The sequence below is a fragment of the Euprymna scolopes genome, chromosome 18, assembly GCF_053919585.1.
Source record: "Euprymna scolopes isolate OS-2025 chromosome 18, ASM5391958v1, whole genome shotgun sequence".
NCBI lineage: Eukaryota > Metazoa > Mollusca > Cephalopoda > Sepiida > Sepiolidae > Euprymna > Euprymna scolopes.
In genome coordinates, this window is record NC_136499.1 from 114,000,725 (window position 1) to 114,025,419 (window position 24,695).

General features: G+C 35.6%; 1 protein-coding gene and 1 pseudogene across 1 annotated transcript in view; both read right to left on the reverse strand.

Annotated features, from left to right (window-relative positions):
* The window catches only part of LOC145297779 (origin recognition complex subunit 2-like), a 78,279-nt gene that overhangs the window by 52,929 nt on the left and 655 nt on the right, over positions 1-24,695 (reverse strand). Inside the window, exons 2-3 of the mRNA XM_080144034.1 lie at positions 8,844-8,957; positions 3,642-3,728 (exon numbers count right to left, since the gene is read on the reverse strand). Of these exons, the coding sequence (XP_080000160.1) occupies positions 3,642-3,728; positions 8,844-8,957 (201 nt within the window). The remainder of the gene's footprint in view (positions 1-3,641; positions 3,729-8,843; positions 8,958-24,695) is intronic.
* Positions 14,858-14,992, reverse strand: LOC145298021 (U2 spliceosomal RNA; annotated as a pseudogene).

The following is a 24,695-nucleotide window of genomic DNA, read 5'->3' on the forward strand; positions in this document are numbered from 1 at the left end:
TCCAACTCAATATAATCTATCTTGGCTTAAACGTTCTCTCTTTTGATGTGTCTCCTTTAAATGCTGTCATTCCTTTTTATCCGGAATCGTATGAAGACATATATCTACAAGATCGGTGATGAATATCTCTCTCCTCAACACGCTTACAGACCTTCCACAAACTCACCAACATTGTACGCTACATATATATTCATGTTTTTTTTGTTTGTTTTTTTTACAAAAAACTGCCACATATTGCACTTATTCAATCATAAATTATTTATTCGTGAAGTAAATATTTATTCCATAAATTCATTCAAATTTATTCAGAAAAAATTCCAAAGCGGATCCAAATATTAATTGCAAATCAAATCAAAATTATGCGCACACACAAATTTCCACCATCATATAATGTATTTTTATTAACTGACCTTAACAAGACGGCTATTATTGCAGTTTTTTTTTTTTTTTTTTTTTTTTTTTTTTTTAACTAGCAATTTCTATTCTGGGCTCCATTGTCAATATGGCACATCTTAAGTCGTCTTCGACATTTAATTGATTTCGGTACTTGTTTTTAAGGATGAGAAGTTGGTAGAATGTTGCTTCACATAAGTTGTTGGGAATGGCAATAAATTCATTATTGTGATTTTTGATAATACTGAGAATTTGGGGAAACTTTTTTTTTTTAATTTTCTTCCTTTGAAGATTGTAATGCTGGGTATGGGGCAGCCAAACCAGCTGCCAACATTGCCCCACTTTTTATTGAAACCAACCGAGAGCTCTTTTTAGTATCCTCATTGTTCCCTTAAAAGCAATTGTCTGGATCTCTTTTGCACCTGGTTCACCAGGAATATTAGTTAGGTAGGACTTCAGGTTCTTCTTCATAAGCTCTGTGGTACCTATAATAACTGGTATGATTGATATCTCTCAAAAATTCTAGCTTCTTTTCTGAGAATTTGGGGGAACTTTTTGCACAAAAATTCTTGTAGATGCAATTTATCAGTATGTTGTTCGGGTTTTATATGATATTTACATTCGGCTCAAAATCAATTGGCAACTCCATGGCATTGGTAACTGAAACATGTATGCACATATGTAGTCAACATTATTTCTATAAATAAAAAAATCATACTAAAATGTTGATCTACTTGTTACTTAGTATTATCTTATAAACATTGTAGTTTTATAGGGCTAATCCTTAGGAAACATCTGAATAAACTATTATAGATATTCAGTAGGTCTGATAGAGAATGGGTTGGTTGGTTGGTTGGTTGGTTGGTTGGTTTTGTTTTACGGCATATCAACCCTTTTCAGGTTTATTTAATGCCGAATCCAAAGATTCTGAAGAAAAATGTTTTTTAATAGAATATATTTGTTATTTTCAAGTCGGTTTCTATTTAACCCATAGTTGGGACCCTAACAGGTACTACCACTCCGGGTCAGAGTGGACCTGGGAGCAATGGCAATTAAAGGGTGGCTCCACACTCCCCAAAGCCCGCAAGCTGGAGCCTCACCACTGGATATAGTTTAAGGTCATATCTAGGACCGATAGAGAATGGGAGACAGACAAGATGAATTGAAGACAGAAATTCAAAAGATCAAGAAAAATACTTTTCAAATTCAACAAAAACAAACCAGTAATACCTCGTGTGGTATTAGCTCTGAGCGGGCTAGAAGTAAATTTCAAAGTTCCTGCAGACTTAGCATCATTCAAATTCCTCAACTTGTCTTTTCTCACTAAAAAAAAAAACTTTTCCTCTTGATAATTGATACACATCTGTGTTCCAATAAATACATATTTTTGGTCGTTTTTTAGGATCTTCGACAGAACTGATCATTTCCTCTAAGTTCCTGACATAGCTGTATCAACACCAAAGATCTTTGGATCTTTAAATACAATGTAGGTGTAGGACTACAATCTATGGTTCCCCTGCTCTGACTTTCACGAAAAAACTAACCAGAACCACTATCAATAACTTCCCCAACTCTTTATCTGTGCCAAAACCTAAACATAGATTCCATGAACAAAGCTTCTTTCTTAGAACTGCACGCCTGTGGAACTGTTCCGTTTTCCTGCTTTCCAACTGACTACAATATGGTCGTCTTCAAGTCCAACGTAAACAAGTTCTTGATGAGCCGTCTCCTTAAGTAATCCAAAGTTCCACTACTAACGATTACTACAATATTTTCCCACTGACTACCGTACACATTAACTCTTATCCTCAAGTGGCTTCCAGGCCTTGATAAGTGGTGACTCCTTTGTTTAAAAAAAAAAAAAAAAAAAAAAAAAAAAAGAAAAACTACTAAAAGGGAAACTAGTTGGAAGGCCAATCTTTCACGAAAAACACCTGTCAAAAATTTTCCCCACTCTTTATCTGTGCCAAAACCAAAACGTAGATTCCATGAACAAAGCTTCTTTCTTAGAAGTGCCGCCTGTGGAATGCTTCCGTTTGCCTGACTACAACTTTGATGTCTTCAAGTCCAACATAAACAAATTCCTGATGAACCGCCCCCTCAAGTAAGACACTTTATCAAATCTCCATTACTAACGATTACTATGATATTATCCCATTGATTACTGTACACGCAATAACCCTTATCCCAGAGTGGCTTCCGGGCCTTGATAAGTGGTGACTACTATGTAAAGAAAAAAAAAAAAAGAAAGGTATGCAATCCTTGTGGCATCCGACGAGGCTATATCGACGTAGAATACGACACTGAATTACACCCCACACCATGATAGGATCACAAGAACAATAATTCATACATTAGCACGGATGCTGTATAATTTTGACTAATACGCTTGGAAAAAGTATGGATCTACCATCACTCTCCAGCCGTTCTTGAAACAGCACCAAATTTGCAAAAAACGTTTGGCATTCCTATTATAGTGCTCAAAAAGCTTCAACCAGAGCCAGCTCCCATACTTACAAAGCTGTTTAAGCATTGTCTTAAGGAGAATTGCTTCCCAACATTCTGGAAAATCTCATCAGTATGTCCCGTATCTAAAAAATTCAGGTGATCGGTCATCTCCCTCTCAATATAGACCAATCAGTCTTCTGTGTGTTATGAGTAGGGCTAGGACAACAGCATATTCTTTTCATTGTTTTGACTCTCCAGTGTGTATCTGTTGATATCTTATATGCTTTTATATAGAGTGATGTGGTTCTTGGTTGATTAATTGTGTCTAACTGTGTCGGATATATACTAGAGAGTCAAAACAAAAGAACATCCTTTTGCCATAGCCCTATTTATGAGTAAGTTGCTGGAATCTATTAATTAGAGAAGTAGTCAACCAGCTCAGCAAAAATAACCTTTTTAGTGACATGGAATATGGTTTCCGTTCTGCTAGATCTACAGCAGATGAAACAGTTATATCTCAAAAGATTAGCAAATCTCTTAACAGAGGCGTCCTTCCTAGGACAATTGCCCTTGACATATCAAAGGCCTTTTATAGAGTATGGCATAAAGGTCTACCCCACAAACTCTCCATCTACGGTATAGCTGGAAATGTTTTTTCAATTATTAAACTATTTCTCTCTGATAGGTTCTTAAGAGCAGTGGTTGATGGGCAGAAATCAGAAGTTCAGTGTTAATAAAAAAAACATTTGCAAAAAAAATTTTAAAAGAAAAAAAAATTTTTTAATGAATTGTTTTGTCACCTTTCTGCGCCATTGCACCCGATTTCTTGGGAGTTTTAAAACTAAACAACTGTTTTCCAATCGTCATTTCATCTGAAGCAGCCAGAGCTAAAAAGAAAGAAGAAAACACATACATTATATATTTATTCCAGCTTAAAAATATTAAAAAAAAAAAAAAAAAAAAAAAAAAGCAGACCTAAAAAGAAAGAAAAAACACATACATTTATTCCAGCTTAAAAACATCAAAAAAAAGCAAAATATTATTTCATTCGATTTAGGTTAACAAAATTACCATTGATCGCAACAGTAAATTTATTGTTTCAATCTAAAAAGACTACATTCTTCATCGAGACCAGTCTTAATAAAAAGAAAAACCCAAAGAAAAATTTTGAACGCTTTTAAAAAATTAATTTCTATTGTGCACATTTGGAAACACGTGCCAGATTACAAGGGAAGGGGGTTTAATCAGCAGCTACTAGATCCAATCTCCTTCTTGGATTACCACCTTGTTGTGGTGAAGGAGCTAGAGTGTTTTAATGATCCCTAGAGATATGCTAACAGGAGCGAATGCTCCTGGCAGGGCCACTCTTGCAAGTAAGGTTGACGGATAGAAACTAGACAAAGAGTGATCCCTGATCCTCCAGGTTGGGGGTTGAGCATAGGGCTAACGACCCTTTCTTGTAAAACAAGTATGTTACGGAAACGGCAACAAACAGAACCCCTACTTCAGTTTTTTTTTTGGGGGGGGGCTTCTGATGCTGCATAGGGGTTGTTCATATTGGGGAGACATATATCGGGTACATTTTAAAGAGAGACGGGGACATGTAATACATGATGAGAGGGGGATAGAAGAGAAAGGAGAACATTTATACAGTCTGTGGTTCTTATATCATATATTGTAGAGAGGAGGGTTATCAGTTCTTATGACACAGGAGGGGACTGTCATTACTTATGATGGAGAGAGGGACACATTACTTAGATGGTTTGTACACAAAGTTCATTATAAAGATGAGTGGACACAATGTTCATATAAAGGATGTTTCACATTACCTTTAATTGTTGAAGAATGACACAACACGTGGCTTAAACATGCATGGTTCGCACATGTCCGACGCATTTCTGCAGACAAAGAATTCTTCTAACCTATTTTCGACCTAACTTATTTTTCAATATGTTTTTAATTTTCTATTGTTCGTTCATCTAACTGGCCTTATTTTAATTCAGTTTTCATAAAAAGAATTGAACAATTAAATTCCTTTTCAAACAACATCTCTAAACTATTTTATGTGAAAGCTGAACAATGCGAAAATTCCATTTCTTACCCTATTCCTGAACCTTGCTTACGAGGTTCGAATCTCGGTCTATCTAATCTCATTTTTACTTATCTAATGTGTTTCTTACAAGAAAAGGGAGACCTTTCTTGTAACACTGAGTCAAGTGAAATTCTTATGAATGCTGGTGACCACAGCCGAGAGGACGTTACCAGCAGGATGAGGGAGAACATTAACGCCACTAAAACCAAGATCAGACTAGGAAAACCGAGAGCAACTTGAAGAACGTTGGAAAGGGAGAGTGTTGTGTCTGCACAAATAATTAACAAGAACACGAAAGTAAAGGTATACAATAATATATTAGGAAGAAAAGTTATTTACATGTCTTTAGATATACTTCAGTTGGAGATATTCCGGCAGGTGGCGTGTTGCATGTCTTACTGGAGGCAGCATAAGCGTCTTGCCTATTTGACAGTCGTTGCCGGACTCTCCCGATATTGGTGTTTGATACCTTTATATATCTCACTCACCCGCCTATGTTAATTAATAGGCGTCTTCACAACAGAGAGGGAAGCTATGCAGCATTCTTGGGGTTTACTGGCAAGGCTGGCTAAGGATAAGAGGAGGTGGAGAAGCTTTGTTGCTGTCCAACACACTTTAGCCGGTTAAAATAGTTTTTAAGCGGTCAAATTTAAAAAAAAAAAAATCTTTAAACATTTTGTACATACATCTAAGTTTATTTTTAATCAGTTCATATGCACGTTATGTTGGCACAGTGGTAACATCACCAGCTTTGAATGCTAGAGTTTTGCTTTCGGTTTCAATTCTAGCTGATGGCACAAATACTTTTTTTTTTACTTTTGAAATCATGATTATAATTATATATATATATATATATATATATATATATATATATATATATATATATCCCCGAAACAGTGTTTCATGGTAAACAACTGATGATCCCTTGAAAAATAAATTATTGGTATTATAGTAAATTCGAGAGCGAGTTGATGCAGTGATTGCAGGTGATTAAATGACTTACTGACTAGATGGTTTTCTAACGAATGATAAAAAATATTTTTTGGGTATAGTTTTAAAGGTTAAAAACTTCAAAGACTATATATATATATATATGTATATATAAACTAGCAAAAGTACCCATCGTTGACTAGGTTCAAAAACAGCCTACAGAAAATAGACTCTGAATTATGAAAGTATGATAGGTTATGAAAAGGAAGAGTTATAGAGATAGCTTCGAATTTGGGGGTATCAAAACCAAAGCAAAATATGATGAAAGTAAAAATAAAATAGATAAATCCCATAATTTATTATACGATACCTGTTCACACTGAAACACTTATCACAATATTCTGTGGATCTATATTAAAAAACCTTGTTAAACTTTGACATATTTCCATTCTATGGAGGTCAGGCGCGAACGAACACCCCATAATTTTATTATACCATATTTCTTCAAACTGAAACATAATTATCAAAGTTTACTTACGCAGATAGATATCAAAAGTCTTTATTAAAGTTTGTGCCTATTTCCATTCTATGGAGGTCAGGCGTGAACGCAGACCCCACAATTTTATCATACCATCCCTATTAAAATTAAAACATACTTATCAAAGTATTATTATGTATATCTATATCAAAAACACTTGTAAACGTTTTTTTTTTTTTTAATTTTAAAAATTTTTTTATTTCTATACTTTGTGGACCAGGCGCGTACGCAGACCCCACAATTTTAATGAATCATCATTATGCCAGATCAAACATACCCATTCCTGTGTCTTGATACATCTTCTATTATTATATGTGATCAGTTTTCTATAATAGTCAACCATATAGGAGCCTATTCATGACCAGACACACACACAGACGTTCAGCTTTATATTATAGATATACAAAATCTGGACAAATTAAAATATCATATTTAAGCATATTTTATGACCGGGTGCCCCCCTCCCCTTATACCCACACACTAGTACACTTAAATGATATTCTATTTTATGTAGATTCGTAATTATTATTATAGAGCTAATACTTATTGATTATTATATTGTACCTAATATATAGTAGTGATTTCAAACATTAAAAAAAAAAAAAAATAAACCTAAGCATACAATTCTCCAACCTTATTGGTTACCATCTGTACTATATCTTTACGCACAGAAAAATTTTTTTTTTAAATATATAAAATGTACATGCGTACAAGAAAACTTTAAGTCGACTTATGCCTGCAAAATTTCAATTTTTAAAAATATTGATCCCTTAGCAGCTATCTTTATCAGCTAAAAATCAAATCAAATTTTTTCCTATGGCCAAATCCCCTAGATATCAAGTTTCAAATCTGTAGATTAAAAATTGACAAACAGATAAAAATCTGATGACCTCTAAGTACCAATTTTTCAATTTGGGCCACTTAGCAGGACTTTTCTTCTGGTGGAAAACCGATTAAAAAGCTTTCTACAAGGCCTGATTACCCGATACACAAAATTTCAAATCTTTAGATCGAAAATTTGTTAAGTATATAAGTTGAGAATTATCTTCACACACACACACATATATATATATATATATATATATATATATAGAGAGAGAGAGAGAGAGAGAGAGAGAAATATACTTTCTTATTATATATATCAATCCTTATATAAGAAGCTCAATGTAATTACAGAGCAATATAAAGAATAAATGACAAAAAGTTATATTCCAAAATTGATGATGTTGACCATCTTATAATTTATTCCTTCAATTCAGTTGGCTTGTAAGAATTATATAAGTCAACTGAATTAAAGCAATAAATTTATATATATATATATATATACGAGCAAACAGTTAATAAAACATGTTAAAAAAACACTTTGAAATGAGTTAAAAACATATTTAATCTGAAAAGGAAACACTAGATAAGTGGATAGTCCCCAATCTGCGGAGTTTCGAAGAAATACTCTCCTTCTCATCAGAGGGCAGGAACTAGAAAAACGCGGTATCGGATTTTGCATGCAAAAGTATTTGATGAAACAACAAGCAAGTCAAAGATCTTACTTGATAACAAAAAAGTGAAGCATAAGGAATATGGTGAAGAAAAAGGTGATTTTATATATATATATATATATATATATATATATATATATAGATAGATAGATAGATAGATAGATAGATAGAGAGAGAGAGAGAATTTTAAAAAATATACAAGTGAGGGGTTATCTCCAGTGATTCCATAATTATGGTTTCAAACTCGTCACCCTAAAGTATAAACTCATAATATATAACCACAAAAGACATTCAAGTTAACCCTAAACTACTTAAATCTGATATAGAATTAAACATGATCTTAAGTTAAAAAAAAAAATCTTCAGGAACAATGCCAAAACATTTCATAGTAAATAATTAATGATCATAAACTTTTTTTTTTTTTACACAGGCATTACCACATTATTAAGGCCAAGAGGCCACTCGAGGATAAGGGTTAAAGAGTGTACAGTAGAAATTGGACAATGTAGTAATCAATTCGGTAAATTTGTTAACTTATATGGAACGGCTCATCAAGAACTTGTTTACGTTAGACTTGAAGACAATGTCTTAGTTGATGCAACCTCTGACCTTCTTCATGTGTACTTTGCCAAACTTGGGGAAATCTCCCTGCCAAACTCGGGGGGAATCTGCACGGAATTTTCAACAGAATCCTTTATTTAATCCATGAAGATTCCAGTTGAAATTCCATGAAGATTCCAGAGTTCAACAAGATACACCTGAAGAACGGCGGAGGTTACACTGAACAAAACAAATACACTCAAGATGAGATCAATAGTCCGAAGAATCCAAATAATACGAATTATAAATCCTCATCTCAAAAATTCAAAACCGTAAAACAAAAAAAAAAACTTGTATCGTTTGATATTACTTGAATAAAAATCTGTTAATGTCGTAAAAGCCTTACCTTCTGAAGGCCGATAACTCTCTTCTTCGTCGCTACTTCCCAGCACAGCTTCTTGGTCGTTAATAATGGCCGTCTGTCTCTTCTTTGCACACCGTGAAGAATAAGTTTTTTTTTCTATAAAGAAATATCAATAAAAAAACAAAGTTAAATTTTTACAATGTGCCCCAGCATAATATAAACAACCACCAACAATAAAAAAATATATAAATGAAAATATATCAAAAACAATAAACTAGTTGCAACTTGGATTAGAATTTAAAGCAACGATACATAAAAAGATTCGGTTCATCTCCAGAATTTCCACCTTCCCCATGAAAAAAATAATATTAAAAAGAAAAAAAATCTGCATGATGTTCGTACACGTAACCGATTGGAATTTAAAGCAACAACATATAAAAAGATTCGAATTTCCACAAAAAAAATAATATTAAAAAAAGATCTGCATGATGTTCGTACGCGTAACCGAAAGAAAATATCGTACATCAAAAAAAATCATTTAAGTTGATCATATAGTGTTACTTTTAAATAGGAAAATAAAATTTTATGGCTGAACTACAAATGATCTTTGGCCAGGATCAAAGTGTAGTATCTGTTCTTCAGATGCGGCACGCCCATTTCTCGTTCTCTTTCAGTGGAGGAGAAATCCTTCACGACTGAGACAATTTTTATTTTTGTACCTTTTCTCCGCGTTAAAAAACGACCCTGGTGTTTAACTCTGTCCCGTGGGGACGCATTGTAAATAGGTACAAATGATCTTGTGACGCCATATTTAAAACAATTAGAAGAAACAAGGGAGATAACCCTAAACCAAGATTCCAGAAAGTCATTAGAGGAGGGAGCATTGAATAAAAAAAGAAAAAACTCAAATTTGCTTAATCTCTCTCTCTCTCTCTCATATATATATATATATATATATATATATATAAAAGGCTCTGTCTGTGTGTGTGTGTGTGTGTGTGTGTGTGTGTGTGTATATATATATATACATACATACATTTCCCTACCAAACTACTGTCAATTTTCAATCTACAGGCTCAAGATTTGACATTAGGAGTATTGAGATTTGGGAAAATCTTTTTAAATCGGATTTCGGACAGAAATTTGGCTGTCAAGGAGTCAAAGTTTAACGATCTGACCTTTGAAAACTCTACCAAACTCTTCCGCCAATTTTGGGTCTATATAAAGGGCAATGTGCGTGTGTGTGCGCCGCAAAAACTTTCAACACACGCGATGGATCCTCACAAGATCGGTATCATTTTAAAGCTTGACCCTTCGGACGACAAATATCGAAAAATTGGCCAAAAACATTAATTCCTCCATCCTCAACTGGGCAGTTTTCTACAAGGACGAGTCGATTTTGTTTTTTTAGTCATCATTTTTGCAAGTCATTGTTGCGGGTGGATTGACAACTTCTGGTTGGACGATGGAGACATCAGCAAACACGCATTATGGGTTCAAGCCTGCCTGCCTGCTACCACTTTTTTGTTTTTCCCTCTCCACCCAAACTGGCTACCCCCTTCCCCCGTTACTACAATTTTTTTCATCCCCCCCCCCTTCCCGGGTTCCTTACTCAAACCAAGCAACACCGGGGAACCCCCACGGCATTACCACTTTTTTTTTTTTTTAAAACACCTCTCTTCACCCATCCCCCCGGGGGTCCTTAATACACCTCCACACACCTGAGCAGCGTCGGGTACCCCCACTAGTATGATTTTAAAAATAAAAAATATACTTGATCCATTTGCATGATATTTGAAAGACATTTTCTTTCTGTCATGGGTACATACATCATATAGATTTTTTCTTTAATTTACGTTTTCATTGGTGGGGGAAGTGTTTCTGTACACATACCAAACTTTTTTGTTTTTTGTTTTTTTGTGAAGACGGTGGCATAAAGTTCAAAATCGATCATTAACGACACTTAACGACATAAAGAGGTTGTTATAAGAAGGGAGGGGGAATTTTTAAAACTTTATATCACTTTCTTTCAAAATTATTTAACTTGATCAAATAGTTTCTTTATTTTTTGTTTTTTTAATACAGGGTGTCCCAAAAGAAGCTGATGGTTTCAAAAAATTCATAACTTTCTAAATTTTTTATATTTTTCTTTTATTTTTTCAGATCATCTAGAGTAACCCTTCCAAGATCATCATGTGTCGTTACACTACCGAGGAGCGGATATTTATCGTAGAGTCGTATTTTCAGTTGGATGAGTCAATAACAGAAACTCAAAGAGAATTTTGATGAAACTTCAACACAAGAAATCCCTTTACTCCCAATGCAATAAAAACTATGGTGGCTCGATTTCATGAGAAAGGGTTTGTATGTGCCCTCCCTAAATCTGGTAGACCCCATAGGGCAAGAAGTGATGAGAATTGTCAGAGATTAGCAGAGAGTGTAGCCAAGATCCATCCACATCAGTACGAAGAAGATCAAGTCAAATTGGGGTTTCTCAATCAATGTGGTTCCAGCAGGACGGTGCAACGGCGCATACAGCAGGAGAAACATTAAATTGCTCCAGGACATATTCGGCAACCAAATAATTTCTTGTGGCTGTGAGATAAATATATTCATTGCAATATATTCATTTTTAACCAATCCTAGATTTCGATTTCAGTTTTTGACACATAAAATGCATTACAACTAAACTTTGAGTTCTCTAACTTCTTTTCTTTTAATGAATACATGGCATTTTTAAGCAATCGCAACATATTTATGTGCATTTACTGCAGATTATTTGGAAACCATTAATTTCTGGAGATTTTCAATAGCATATTCAGATTCCTTGTACAAAAATACACTTATATGGCAAATTTCATTGCTTAGTCTTGTGCTTTAACAAAGATATAGCATTTTTACTGAAAAAGTAGTGCAAAAAATGTGACAAAATGCATATGGTTTTTAAAGAGGGGAAAATATCCAAACACGCAGGACATAATTTCCTTGATTTTAATTGGATTTTAAAAATTTAAAAAGATTCTTTTTTAGCTTATCAAGCTCTATATATACCAATATTAAAATATTTTAAGTCATTTAAATTTTTTCATGTGTATTGCTACACAGATTTGACTGCATAATCAGAAAGAGCACACACTTTCATAAGAGTGCCAAGTTTCATGAGAATAGCTTGGAAAATAAATAAATGATAGAGAAATTACCAAATTTCTTGAAATGTTGAGGTTTGTAATTTAGCCCATTTTTTCTAAAGAAAAATGTCTACGGAAAAGCATAAATTTTGGCACTTGAGATTCTCATGATTTTTTTAACTACTGATGGTATTTGCATAAAATGTGACAAAATGCATATGGTCTTAAAGAGGGGAAAATATCCAAACACGCAGGCCATAAAATAGTCATAACTTCCTTGATTTTAATTGGATTTTAAAAATTAAAAAAGATTCTTTCTTAGCTTATCAAGCTCTTTCTATATATACCAATATTGAAATATTTTAAGCTATTTAAATTTTTTCATGTGTATTGCTACATTAATTCCTTCACCTTAAACTAGCCATTTTTGTACAGGGAGGGGGTAGCAAAAAACCGTCCTCTCAGGACAAGATGGCTTCTAAGCATGCGCAAATGATGTCGGAACATGATTTAGTTTAAATATTAAAAAAAAAAGAAACGACCCAATTTCGTCAACGTCCTCTTAGCTCACTTGATTAGAGGTCGGCATCATTATCTAAAAGGTTGTAAGTTCAAATCGTGGTGCAAGATGTCTTCTTTTTTCGATTTTTAAAGGTTTAATATTGAAACAGAGTTATTTAAGTCATTTTTCACGTTCTATGTTTTTTTTTTTTTGTTTTCAGATTTTTTAAAGAAGTTTTAACGTTCGTTTTTCTGGGGGGGGGGGGTCCATCACATTCACATTTTCTTTTTTTGTTTTTCTGATTTTAAGAAATTTTAACATCGTTCATTTGCCTTACGTTAGTTTCTTTTCTGTTTTTTCGATTTTGTTAAGTTTTAACATTTTTTTTTATATAATACTTAAACAGGGTGATTACTTTGCTTATTTTTTGTTTTGACCTACTCCCACCCCCACCCAAGCACAAACACCCGGGCAACGCCAGGTACCCCCGCTAGTCTATTATATAAATCTCACCTGTCTGTTTAAATCTATGTATGTATGTATGTATGTATGTATGTTTGTTTGCATGTCTGCCTAAAACTTTCGACAGAGGTGACGGATTTTCACGAAATTAGTATCGTTTTGAAGCTCAACCCTTCGGACGACAAATATCGAAAAATTGACCAAAAACATTAATTCTTTCACCCTCAACTGGGTACTTTTCTACAAGGAAGGGATCGCTTTTTCCGACAATATTTTCGAAAGTCATCCCCTTTTTTCGATTGACTAGCCTTAATTTAAACCTTTGCCACTTCTAGTTTGGCGAACAGCAAAGATATCATTTTCTTTTTTTTTTCACATTCATTTTCCCCTTCGCGTTACAGGTTCGAGCCTACCTACTTACTACAACTTTTTTTTTTTTTTGCTCAACACACACCTCCAAACACCCGGGCAACGCCAGGCACCCAGGCTAGTCTAATATGTAAAAGGCAAAATGTGCACATTTGTATGTCTCGCCAAAACTTTCAACACGTGATTGATTCTGACGAGATTGGTATTGTTTTGAAGCTCTGTCTTTCGGACAACAAATATCGAAAAATTGGCCAAAAACAGTAATTCCTTCACCCTTCATTCGGCCGATTTTTTACAAAGAGGGGAGAGGGCGCTTTTTTCATTGACATTTTTGCAAATCATCATTTTCTTCTTTTTTTTTTCGATCAACTACACTTCATTTCAACGCTCTTGACTTCCGGTTTGGCCATAGATACATTGGCTAAGATGTTACGTTTTTTTCACTTTTTTTCCTCCTTTGCGTTACAGGTTCGAGCCCGCCTGCCTTCACATTTTTGTTTTTTTTCTCTCTCTCTCCACCCAAACTGTTTTGATCCTCCTCCTCACTTCCACCACTTTTTACCCCCCCCTCGGGGGAGTTCCTTACTATACCTACACACACCCAGACAATGTCAGGGAACCCCGCCAGCAGTCAATAATGAAAAAAAAAAAAAAAAAAAAATCCATATCTCATACTAGATCAGGCTGTCTAAAGATACTGGTTTCCTAACCTAAAATGCACCAAACATTGATGTTTTTCCTTTCTCTAAGCAAAATTCAATCATGTTTTGCAAACAATCAAAAAAAAAAAAAAAATTTTCCTCTACAAAACAACCAAACCAAACATCATGAATAAATATTTAAATTGGAAACATAAAATCTTTGTCCAAAATTACTGGATTCGGCATTAAATAATCCGAAAAGGGTTGATACGCCATAAAAACAAAACAACCAAATTCCTTGAATAAATATATAAAATATAAAAAGACTTTAAGCATAATTTTTTTTTCTTTCCAAAATCATTGGATTCAGCATTAAATACGGGTTTTATTAAGACTTTTTAAGGCATTCTCCAGACAGAATTCAAGTTTAAAAAACAAAATTTCATGTATAACAAGGCTGATAGCCATTAGTCACGTGCTCTCGTGTAATGAATGAATGTGTGAATGTAGGATGGACATGAAATTCTTAAAGATAAACTAAAATGACCGAAAAATGGGCTGAAATGACTTAAATAAATAAAAAGTAAATGACTTACAATGACTTTAATGAACTTAAGGATGAATTGAATGACTTTAAGAATGACTTGAATGCTTAAAAAATAACTGGAATCCTTCAAAAACAACTTGAATGATCTGGAGAATGACTTAAATGGCTTTGAGACTGACTGGTTGTAAAGTGGGTGATCATTTTACATTAAATTAATACAGAAAAGTGATCCCCACTTTATATCACAAAGTTACAAACATAAGTACAGCATGCAGTAAGAACAGACACTACAGGGTATTTATTTGCTCCCCCACTGAGCAAATAAGGCACAAGGCCGATTTTTAATGTGAAGAGTGAAGGGGAAATGGGGACCAACTCCCTGGGGAGTAGGGGAGCTGAATAGTGATAATTGGTATGAAGGATTGCCCCTACATTGACCAAGGTCTTATATGTGGGGTTGCCCCCACATATGCTCTTTGCTTGCAGTATTTGCCAGAACAGATACTACACTTTGATCTTGGCCAAAAGGCCAAGAAAAGGGTATTTACTTGCTCCCCCACTGTGCAAATTAGGCACAAGGCCGATTTTTAATATGAGGAGTGAAGGGGAAATGGGGACCAACTCCCCAGGGAGTATGGGGGCTGGATAGTGACAATTGGTATGAAGGGTTGCCCCTACATTAACCAAGGTCTTATAAGGCAGAACAGATACTACACTTTGATCTTGTTTATATATTTTATTGCTTTTAAAATTTTGAAAATACAATTAAGTAAAAAAACAAAAGATTTTTAAACAACAAAATTAGGCACAAGGCCCTACAAGAAATTGGGGAGGGGAAGGGTTCAGGGTCTTTGTGACTAAAGTGATTAAAAGTAATAAATGTAGACTTTGGAGTCTTACTCTTGACTGGCAACATTTACCAAAATACCTCATTCACTCTATGGATCTTAATCTAACTAATAAAACCATATTTACAATTTATAAATAGTTGTCTGTGTGTATGCATTTTTTTTTTTTTTTATTTATTAATTTTGTGTGTGTGTGTGTGTGTGTGTGTGTGTGCATGTGTGAAAAAATAAAGTTCAATTTCATTAGAAAATAAAAAGTTTTTGAATTAAAAAGATTGTTCGTGGTGAGGGGAAAACTAATCAAAAGTGTTCATATCAAAAACAAAAAATAAATCCTACTGGGTTGTTAGTGAGACCCCCTTGTACTAATCTAGGTGACTAGACCCCCCACTGTTTTCCGGGGAACCGAAAACAAGCAGGGCGATCCCTAATGGAGATTGGGGAAAATATCTTAATGGAAGTGGGAGAAAACAAAGCAACGGGTGGAGGGGGGTTGGAAGGTGACCTCTGAGTGGGGGAGTGACCGGGGATGTTGAAAAAGCAAGGCTGTGGCACAAAGGGGATGAGCAGACTCAGAGGTTCTCTAGTACCAAAAAATAAAATCAGGAACAGGATCTCATTTGTACCACCAGTCAAGAGTCTTAAGTTTTTCTTAGCTAGAACCTAAGCGGGATGGGTTCCGAAGGCCCCAGCACCGCCCGTGCCATGCTTAAGGAGGGAACACGTATTGAAACTTGGCTCCTCGACGGATGCACAAACTAGTGCTGTTCACCCACCTCTTGTCAAATTCCACTCTAAGCAACCTCCTCCAATCGCATCTGATCTTTACTTTAAGCAAATGTTTAAAGTAAACGATCAGATCCCGATCCGGAACAGATGTCCCTTCGCAGACCAACTTGAGGCGCGCGATCCAAATCACAATGCACGCTACTGCCAGGATCGCCAAGAAAACCATTCTTAACTCCCTGGGGAACGGCGGCTTCATGTTGTACACAAAATAACCTTCATCGAGATCGAGCGGACATTCGGCATCGATGCCGATTGATTTGATGAATTTTTCGAATCAAAATCAAATGATTCCTACCGGAAAAAGTTATCGAAAATCGAACGTTAGGAAAAAGTTGTAAACACGAACAAAGAATACACCATTGATTAAATAGTTGTAAGTTCTTATTTTACTTTAAAATTGTTAGATTTGGGCTGGTGCACCTGCTGCTAGCCGCTTGCTCCTGAACAGGGTTCAAAAGAGAGTTACCAACCTGACAGATCCTGAAGCTTCAACCAATGGATGCTCTGACAAACTACAAGCCCTTATACCCCCCTCGACGTAAATACCCCCCCCCCCCGACAAACTCAAGTCCCACCCCTACACAGTAGAGATCCCTAAACGTAAGAAGGCCTTCTATTCTAAGTTTCTTCCCCAGAACTGCTAGACTCTGGAACTCTCTTCCAGATTCAGGTTTTCCTAACTGTACTGACATGCAGAAGTTCAAGTGTAACATGAATAGACATCTTGCTGCTTGACTCCCTACATAGTATCCCTGCAACTACTGTCCCCGATAGTAGCCTCTACACTGTGCCTTGTTTTGGGTGAGAATGGAATAAAAAAAAAGATTTAAAAACTAAATGCAATTTGAAGGTTTGTACCGTTTTGATTACTCGGACAATTATTCTTAAGTTGTGTGTAATTTGCACAACATTTCGCTCGTTGAAGCCTACGACCTTCCTCGGGAGTGAAATTCATGGTTTTTTCCACTCAATTAAGGAAAAGAGAGGTTAGCTCGACAGTGCAAGAATTCAGACTGTGTGGGTCTGAGGCTGTGTCTGTAAATCACAAAGAAAGTTCAATCCTCAGGGATCACCAAGACATCTTTTTAAGGCTTTCTTGTGACTTGATTTCATGGAATATCTGTACTAATTGTCAATATTAGTAAAAAAAGAAAAAGGTTTTATGAGGGGCTTGTGGCAGGGAGCTCCGTTTATGAGATTTCATGAGAAACTTTATAAAAGGTGAAACATGCTGCCCCCCCTCAGGGTGGGATTGGAGGAACACCAAAAAGCTGTCACACACAAAGAAATCGAGAAATCAGCCCTGGCTGACCATATATGGGAAGAGGGGAAGTGCCCATTCCCTAACGTGGGATGATGTCCGGATACTGGATGCGGAGGAGGGATGGCAGATCGGGGGAGCTTAAAGAAGCAGCACATGCGATAGAAAAAAATATCATAAGCCGTCCTAGCATGGAATTTAACCACATTTTTATTCCCTTAACGACGGTTGTACATCTAAACAATATATAAATGTGGGAGTGCCTCAGGGGTCTATCCTAGGACCTCTGTTATTCCTAATATTCATAAATGACCTCCCTGACAAAATTGCCTGTGAGATGGGTATATATGCTGATGACACCACGCTCTATAACAGACACAACAGGAAAGCAAATGAACACATATCTAAAGAAATGGAAAAAACACTAGAGGATGACCTCCGATCTGTAGTGGAATGGGGGACAAAAATGTATGGTCACATTCAATGCTGCCAAGACTAAACTTGTCTCCTTCAATAATTACAAGAAACCTTCCCTATCACCAATAGCAATGGCCAATGACTCTTTATCTGAAAGTACATCTTTTAAACTCTTCGGCCTAACGCTCTCAGGAAACATGAGTTGGAACAATTATATTGAGAGTATCGCCAGGACCGCTGCGAAGAAGGTAGGTTCTCTCTACCATGCTAGAAAGCTATTAACGGCCAAAAGTATTCTATACCTCTATAAGGTCACCATTCGCCCATGTATGGAATATTGTTGTCATATTTGGGCTGGTGCATCTACCACTAGTCTCTCGCTCCTAGACAAGGTCCAAAAGAGAGTCGCCAATCTGATAGGTCCTGAACTGTCATCTAAACTTCAGCCTCTGTCCCATCGACGAAATGTTGCAGCCCTCTGCCTGTTCTACAAGTACTTTAACGGTGAATGCTCTGACGAACTGCAAGCACTTGCGCCCCCTCGACGTAAATACCCTCGACAAACCCGACAAGCAGCTAAATCCCACCCCTTCACAGTAGAGATCCCTCGATGTAAGAAAGCCTTCTACTGCAGTAGTTTCTTCCCCAGGACACCTAGACTTTGGAATTCCCTTCCGGGTCCCTGCTTCCCCAACTGTACTGACATGCAGAAGTTCAAGTGCAATGTGAACCGACATCTTGCTACCTGACTCCCTACACAGTACCCCTGATGCCTATGTCCCTGATAGTAGCCCCATACAATAAAGTGGCAATGTGCCTTGTTTGGGGTGAAAATGTAATAAAAAAAATTTTTTTTTTAATTCACAGGAGAAAAATGGAAAAATAGCAAAGGAATATGCCCAGCCCAAGGGAGGTAATTTCACACGCAAAAAAAAACTTTTTTCCCTTGAGTTGTCTCCCTTGCACCGTGTGTGTTTTTTAAATAAATAAATAAATAAATAAATGTGGAAGTCTGTCTGCGGTTTTGTAAAACATTTTTTTTTTGTTTAGTAATGTTGACAATTGGCATAGATATTCCGTGAAATCGGATCATAAGAAAACCTTAAAGATATATCTAAGTGACCCTTGATTGAACTTTCTTCGTGATTGACGGACACACCCTCAGACCCACGGTCTGAATTCTTGCATTCAGCTCAGCTAACCCCTCTTTTCTCTCAATAGAATAAACAAAACATGAATTTCACACCCAACGAAGGTCGTAGGTTACAACGACCGAAACGTTGTGTCAATAACAAGCAAGATGAGAATAATTTTCCGAGTAACCACAAGAACTTAGTTTCCAACTTAATACATCTGTAAAGTATATGGATAACAGCAGGTACTTTTAGCCAGGAGCAAAGTGTAGTACATGTTCTAATACTACACTTCCCCTTTTCTGTCCTCGGTCAGCGGAGGAGAAATCTTTTATATGACTGAGACGATTTTTTAGTGCCTCTTTTTGAGGAGCTGGATTTTCTCCACATTAAAAACCGACTTTGTGTCTAACTCTGCCCTCGTGGAGAGGCAAGTAAATTGGCACATCAGGCACTTTTGTGATAAAGGGGAGTAACTCTTGTATCAACAAAACCGGAAAGAATACGATGCAATTTCAGAAGAATGTATTTTGATTTTATTTTGAATACTTAAAAAATATTTTGGTAATTGTTTAGTTTAATAAAGACATTAAAAAACGAAAATCTATATCTATAAAAGTGAAAATGTCTGTGTGTGTGTGTGTACACATTTCCCTACCAAATAACAGTCAATTTACAGTCTAGAGACTCGAGATTTGACATACGGATTATTGAGATTTGGGAAAATCTTTTTAACCGTTTTTCGGACAGAAATTTGGCTGTTAAGGGATCAAAGTTGAAAGAGTTGACCTTTGCAGATTCTACCAAATTCCTTCGTCAATTTTGGGTCTAAAAACTTGAAATTTTAAATGTAGGTAACTTGGACATGGGTAGAACTTTGTATTTTGATTTGAGACCAAAATAATAAATGCTTAACGGGGGACAAAGTTTTAAAAAAATAATACCTCTGTGGTCTCTACCAAATTACTCAAACAAATTTTGGTCTAAACATTCGAAATTTTACATAAAGTGCATTCACACGTAGGGCAAGTTATGAACAGTACATAGGGCCCGAGCAAAGCCGGGTTGAACTGCTAGTATTGCAAAAAAAAAAAAAAAAAATTATATCGTACATACCCTTGTGGAATTAAGTTTTCATAAAATATTATTCAATTAATTTGATCAAGTAGTTTTTTTACAGTAGATAAACAATTTGTTATGACAGCAAGTAGGAGCAGCCATTTTTAAATTTTTAGACCACAAGGAAGAAAGGGGGGGGGAGCCCACCACGAGTAGATAACTCAGTCTTTCACATATACCGAGCGTTGTCAGCCAATGAAAAAGCAACACGTTACAAGACACCCCATCTCCCCTTTCTCGTGGTCAAAAAATCCAAACATCGCTGCTTCTGCTGTCATAACAAATTGTTTTATCACTTAAAAAATAAAAAATAAAAAATACAAATACTTGATCAAATTAAGTGAATTTTTTTTTATGAAAACTTAATTCCATAACGGGTATGTACGATATAATTTTTTTTTTTTTTTCAATATCTCCATTTTTTAATGTCTTCATTAAACTAAATAAATACGTGCTTAATATTTCTTAATATTCTTAATATATTGTTTAATATTTTAACAGTATTATAATTAATATTTTTAAAAATATTTATTTCGATTTTATTTTTAATATTTTGACAAATATTTACTGAACATAATAGTGTTCCAGTCCTTTTCAAGACATTTCCCATATTTTAATGCAATAATATTAGGTTGGTGCAAAAGTAATGTTTTTATATATATAGTTGAACATCAAAAACCAACATTATTTCTGCACCAAACTAATATTTTCAAGGCAATAATATAAGGTTGACAAAAAAGTTCTTGTGGTTTTCAGTTTTTAAATTCAGATGAACACATCTCGGCTCAAGCAGAAATTTGATCAAAATCAGCTTGAGCCGAGATGCTGGGGCCTCACCATTGGATAAAGTTTAACTGACCAAGAAATACCTGGTGCGTAACAGGTGATTCGAGTGCATGCCGCAGTATCACCCATTTGGATTGGATTACGTACAGGGCAAGTTACCTGGTGTTGCCCAAATTGTCACAAAATACCAAAACCATCAGAAGGATGAGCTAAAAACAAGCCAAGCATGTGAGGTCCCCCTCCACGAGTGAAAAAGTTACTTTCATCGTAACTAATGTTTGTGCAAAATTTCGAAAAAAATCCAAGGCATGGTTATTAAGGAAAGTGCAGACAAATGAACGGATGAACAATTTGGGGGCAATTTCACCCCCATAATTAAATCAGAATTTTTTTTTACATAGAAGTCACCACTTATCAAGGCCCGGAGGTCACTCGAGGATAAGGGTTAATGAGCGTACTATAGTCAGTGGGACAATATCATACTAATCGTAAGTAGTGGAAATTTGATAAATTGGATTACTTAAAGAGATGGCTCATCAAGAATTTGTTTATATTGGACTTGAAGCCTATCCTGCCTTGACAGAGTACAAAATAGACTTCGTGGCTTAGTGAGGGATGCCCTTTTCTCTACCCTGCAACCTTTCTCCCACAGAAGAGACGTTGCGAGCCTATCCTTGTTTTATCGTTATTTTCATGGCAGGTGCTCGTCTGAACTCCAATCTCTGGTCCCCCCTCGCCAATCTTTCACGAAAAACACCCGTCTAGCTGAAGCCACTATGAAAAATTTCCCCCACTCTATATCTGTGCCTAAATCAAAACGCGGATTCCATGAACAAAGCTTCTTTCTTAGAACTGCACGCCTGTGGAACTCTGTTCCGTCTGCCTGCTTCCCTCCGGACTACAACTTGGATGTCTTCAAGTCCAATGTTAACAAATTCCTAATGAACCGCCCCCTTAATTAAACACTTCATCAAATCTCCACACTAATGTAATGTACTTGCAATAACCCTTATCCCTGAGTGGCTTCTGGGCCTTGATAAGTGGTGATCACTGTGTAAAAAAAAAAAAAAAAAAAAAAAAAGATGACCAAGTCAGCTGGAAAGCAGGCAAACAGAAGACTTACAAAGCTGTTTAGGCGTTGTCTTGAGGAGAATTGCTTTCCAATACTTTGGAAAATCTCATCAGTATTCCCTATATTTAAGAATTCAGGTGATCGGTCATCTTCCTCTCAGTACAGACCAATAAGTGTTCTGTACGTCATGAGTAAATGGCTGGAATCTGTGCTAAATAGAGAAGTAGTCAACCATCTTAGCAAAAGTAACCTTAGTGACATGCAATATGGTTTCCGTTCTGCTAGATCTACAGCAGATGTGCTAACGGTTATATCTTATAGAACTAGCAAATCTCTCGATGGAGGCTTCCTTTCTTTTTACGGTCCAACAAGAATTTGTTTTTTTTTTTTTGTTTTTGTTTTTTTTTTACACAGTGATCACCACTTATCAAGGCCCGGAAGCCACTCAGGGATAAGGGTTATTGCAAGTACATTACGTTAGTGAGGAGATTTGCTGAAATGTTTACTTAAGGGGGCGGTTCATTAGGAATTTGTTAACATTGGACTTGAAGATATCCAAGTTGTAGTCCGGAGGGAAGCAGGCAGACGGAACAGAGTTCCACAGGCGTGCAGTTCTAAGAAAGAAGCTTTGTTCATGGAATCTGCGTTTTGATTTAGGCACAGATATAGAGTGGGGGAAATTTGTCACAGTGGATTCAGCTAGACGGGTGTTACTTGAAGACGACTAAATTGTAGTCAGCTGGAAAGCAGGCAAACGGAAGAGAGTTCTACAGGCGTGGAAGACAATTCTCTTTAAGACAATGCTTAAACAGCTTTGTAAGTTTTCCATTTGCCTGCTTTCCTGCTGACTACAATTTGGTCATCTTCAAGTCTAACATAAACAAATTCTTGCAGAACCGTCTCCTTAATTCAATTTACCAAATTTCCACTACTACCGATTACTACGATATTGTCCCATTGACTACTGTGCACACATTAACCCTTATCCTCGAGTGATCTCCAGGCCTTGATGTAGTGACTCCTTTGTAAAAAAAAAAAAAAAAAAAAAAAGGGAGGAAAGGAAAGATTCTTCAAGTTCGCATTTCTTTTTTTTTTTTAAACTTCTATTTTTTTTAAAAAAACCTACATCATATACAGTGTTGGTCATCCGTACTGTAAAATTTGTCTGACATCACTTCCGCCGAATGGCTTTGTAAACAAAAAAGTGTGATTCTTGACGAAAACCTAACTTGTGCTTACTGCAAGATATCTAGAAATTCATTTCAATCGATTACCAAAGTGAACATCAATGGATGGGTTTACTTTTTTAAGTAAACTAGCGGGGGGGGGGGGTGAATATATGTCAGCCTATGTCACGGGGGGGGGATATATGTCGGCCTATGTCACGGGGGGGGGGGGGATATATGTCGGCCTATGTCACGGTAACATAAGTTGAGCGAGTTTCTAACAGTATTTTGTCTGGTTTTTTATTTAGAACTCATTTTCCCAAACTTACCGCCTCAAACAGAGAGTCGGCCGACATTTTAAATTTTCCAATACATCGGTAAACACTGCATGTTTTTCGAGCTGAATAAACATGTTACATTAAATATAAACACTAAAAACATATCCAGTTGGGTAGAAAAGTAACTTATCTGGCCTTTGATAACATTTATTTGTTATATATTTGTTTTGTGACAACTTTTTCGAATCTATGTGTACAGTAAAACAAACCCCTGAAAATTTACCAAACAAATATATAACAAACAAATGTTATCAAAGGCAAGATAAGTTACTCTTCTACCTATCTGGAAATGTTTTTAGTGATTTTACTCACTTTAAAATGTGTAATCAGTTCGAAAATTACAATGTTTAGTGATATATTTGAAAAAGAAAAATGGCGGCATGCTCGCTGTTGAATTAGGTGTGTTAGAAATTTTGTGAAAAATATTGAATAATTCCACTCCGTATTTCCAAGCTTATAAATCCTCGAAAAATGTAATTCAAGCCCTAATTTTTTTTCAATTAAACGAGCAAGGACCAAGGTTTCATTAAAAAAAAAAAAAAAAAAAAAAAAGTGTTTTTATTTGTTTTTTTTAAAGGTTTTTAAACTTCGGACTTTACAGGTAAATTTCTAAAAAACACTACTTTTTTTGTTTTAAATTTGAATATATCATTTATTGATCTTTTATCTTCAATTTGTGATATATAACACTTTGATGAGTAAATTAATTATTTACTTTTTAATAGACATTTCAAAATGGGAGGCGTGAATTAATTCGACCTCCTGTCTTTCCAAGCTTATAACTACTCGAAAAATGTAATTCAAGCCCTAATTTTTTTTTCAATTAAAGGAGCACGGACCAAGGGGGTTTGTTGTACACATAGATTCGAAAAAGTTGTCAAAAAACAAATATATGTTATCAAATGCAAGATAAGTTACTTTTCTACCAAACTGGATATATTTTTTGTGTTTTTATTCAATGTAACATGTTTATTCGGCTCGAAAAACATATCGTGTTTACCGATGTATTGGAAAATTCAAAATGGCGCCCGACTCTCTCTTTAACACGCTAAGTTTGGGGAAAGGTGTTATAAATAATAAACTAGACAAAATACTATTAAAAAAAACACCGAATATATGTCAACTTATGTCACGGTAACATATATTGAGCGAATTTCTAACAGTATTTTGTCTAGTTTATTATTTATAACACCTTTTCCCGAACTTACCGTGTTAAAGAGAGAGTCGGGCGGCTCGGGTGCCATTTTGAATTTTCCAATACATCGGTAAACACTGTATGCTTTTCGAGCTGAATAAACATGTTACATGGAATAAAA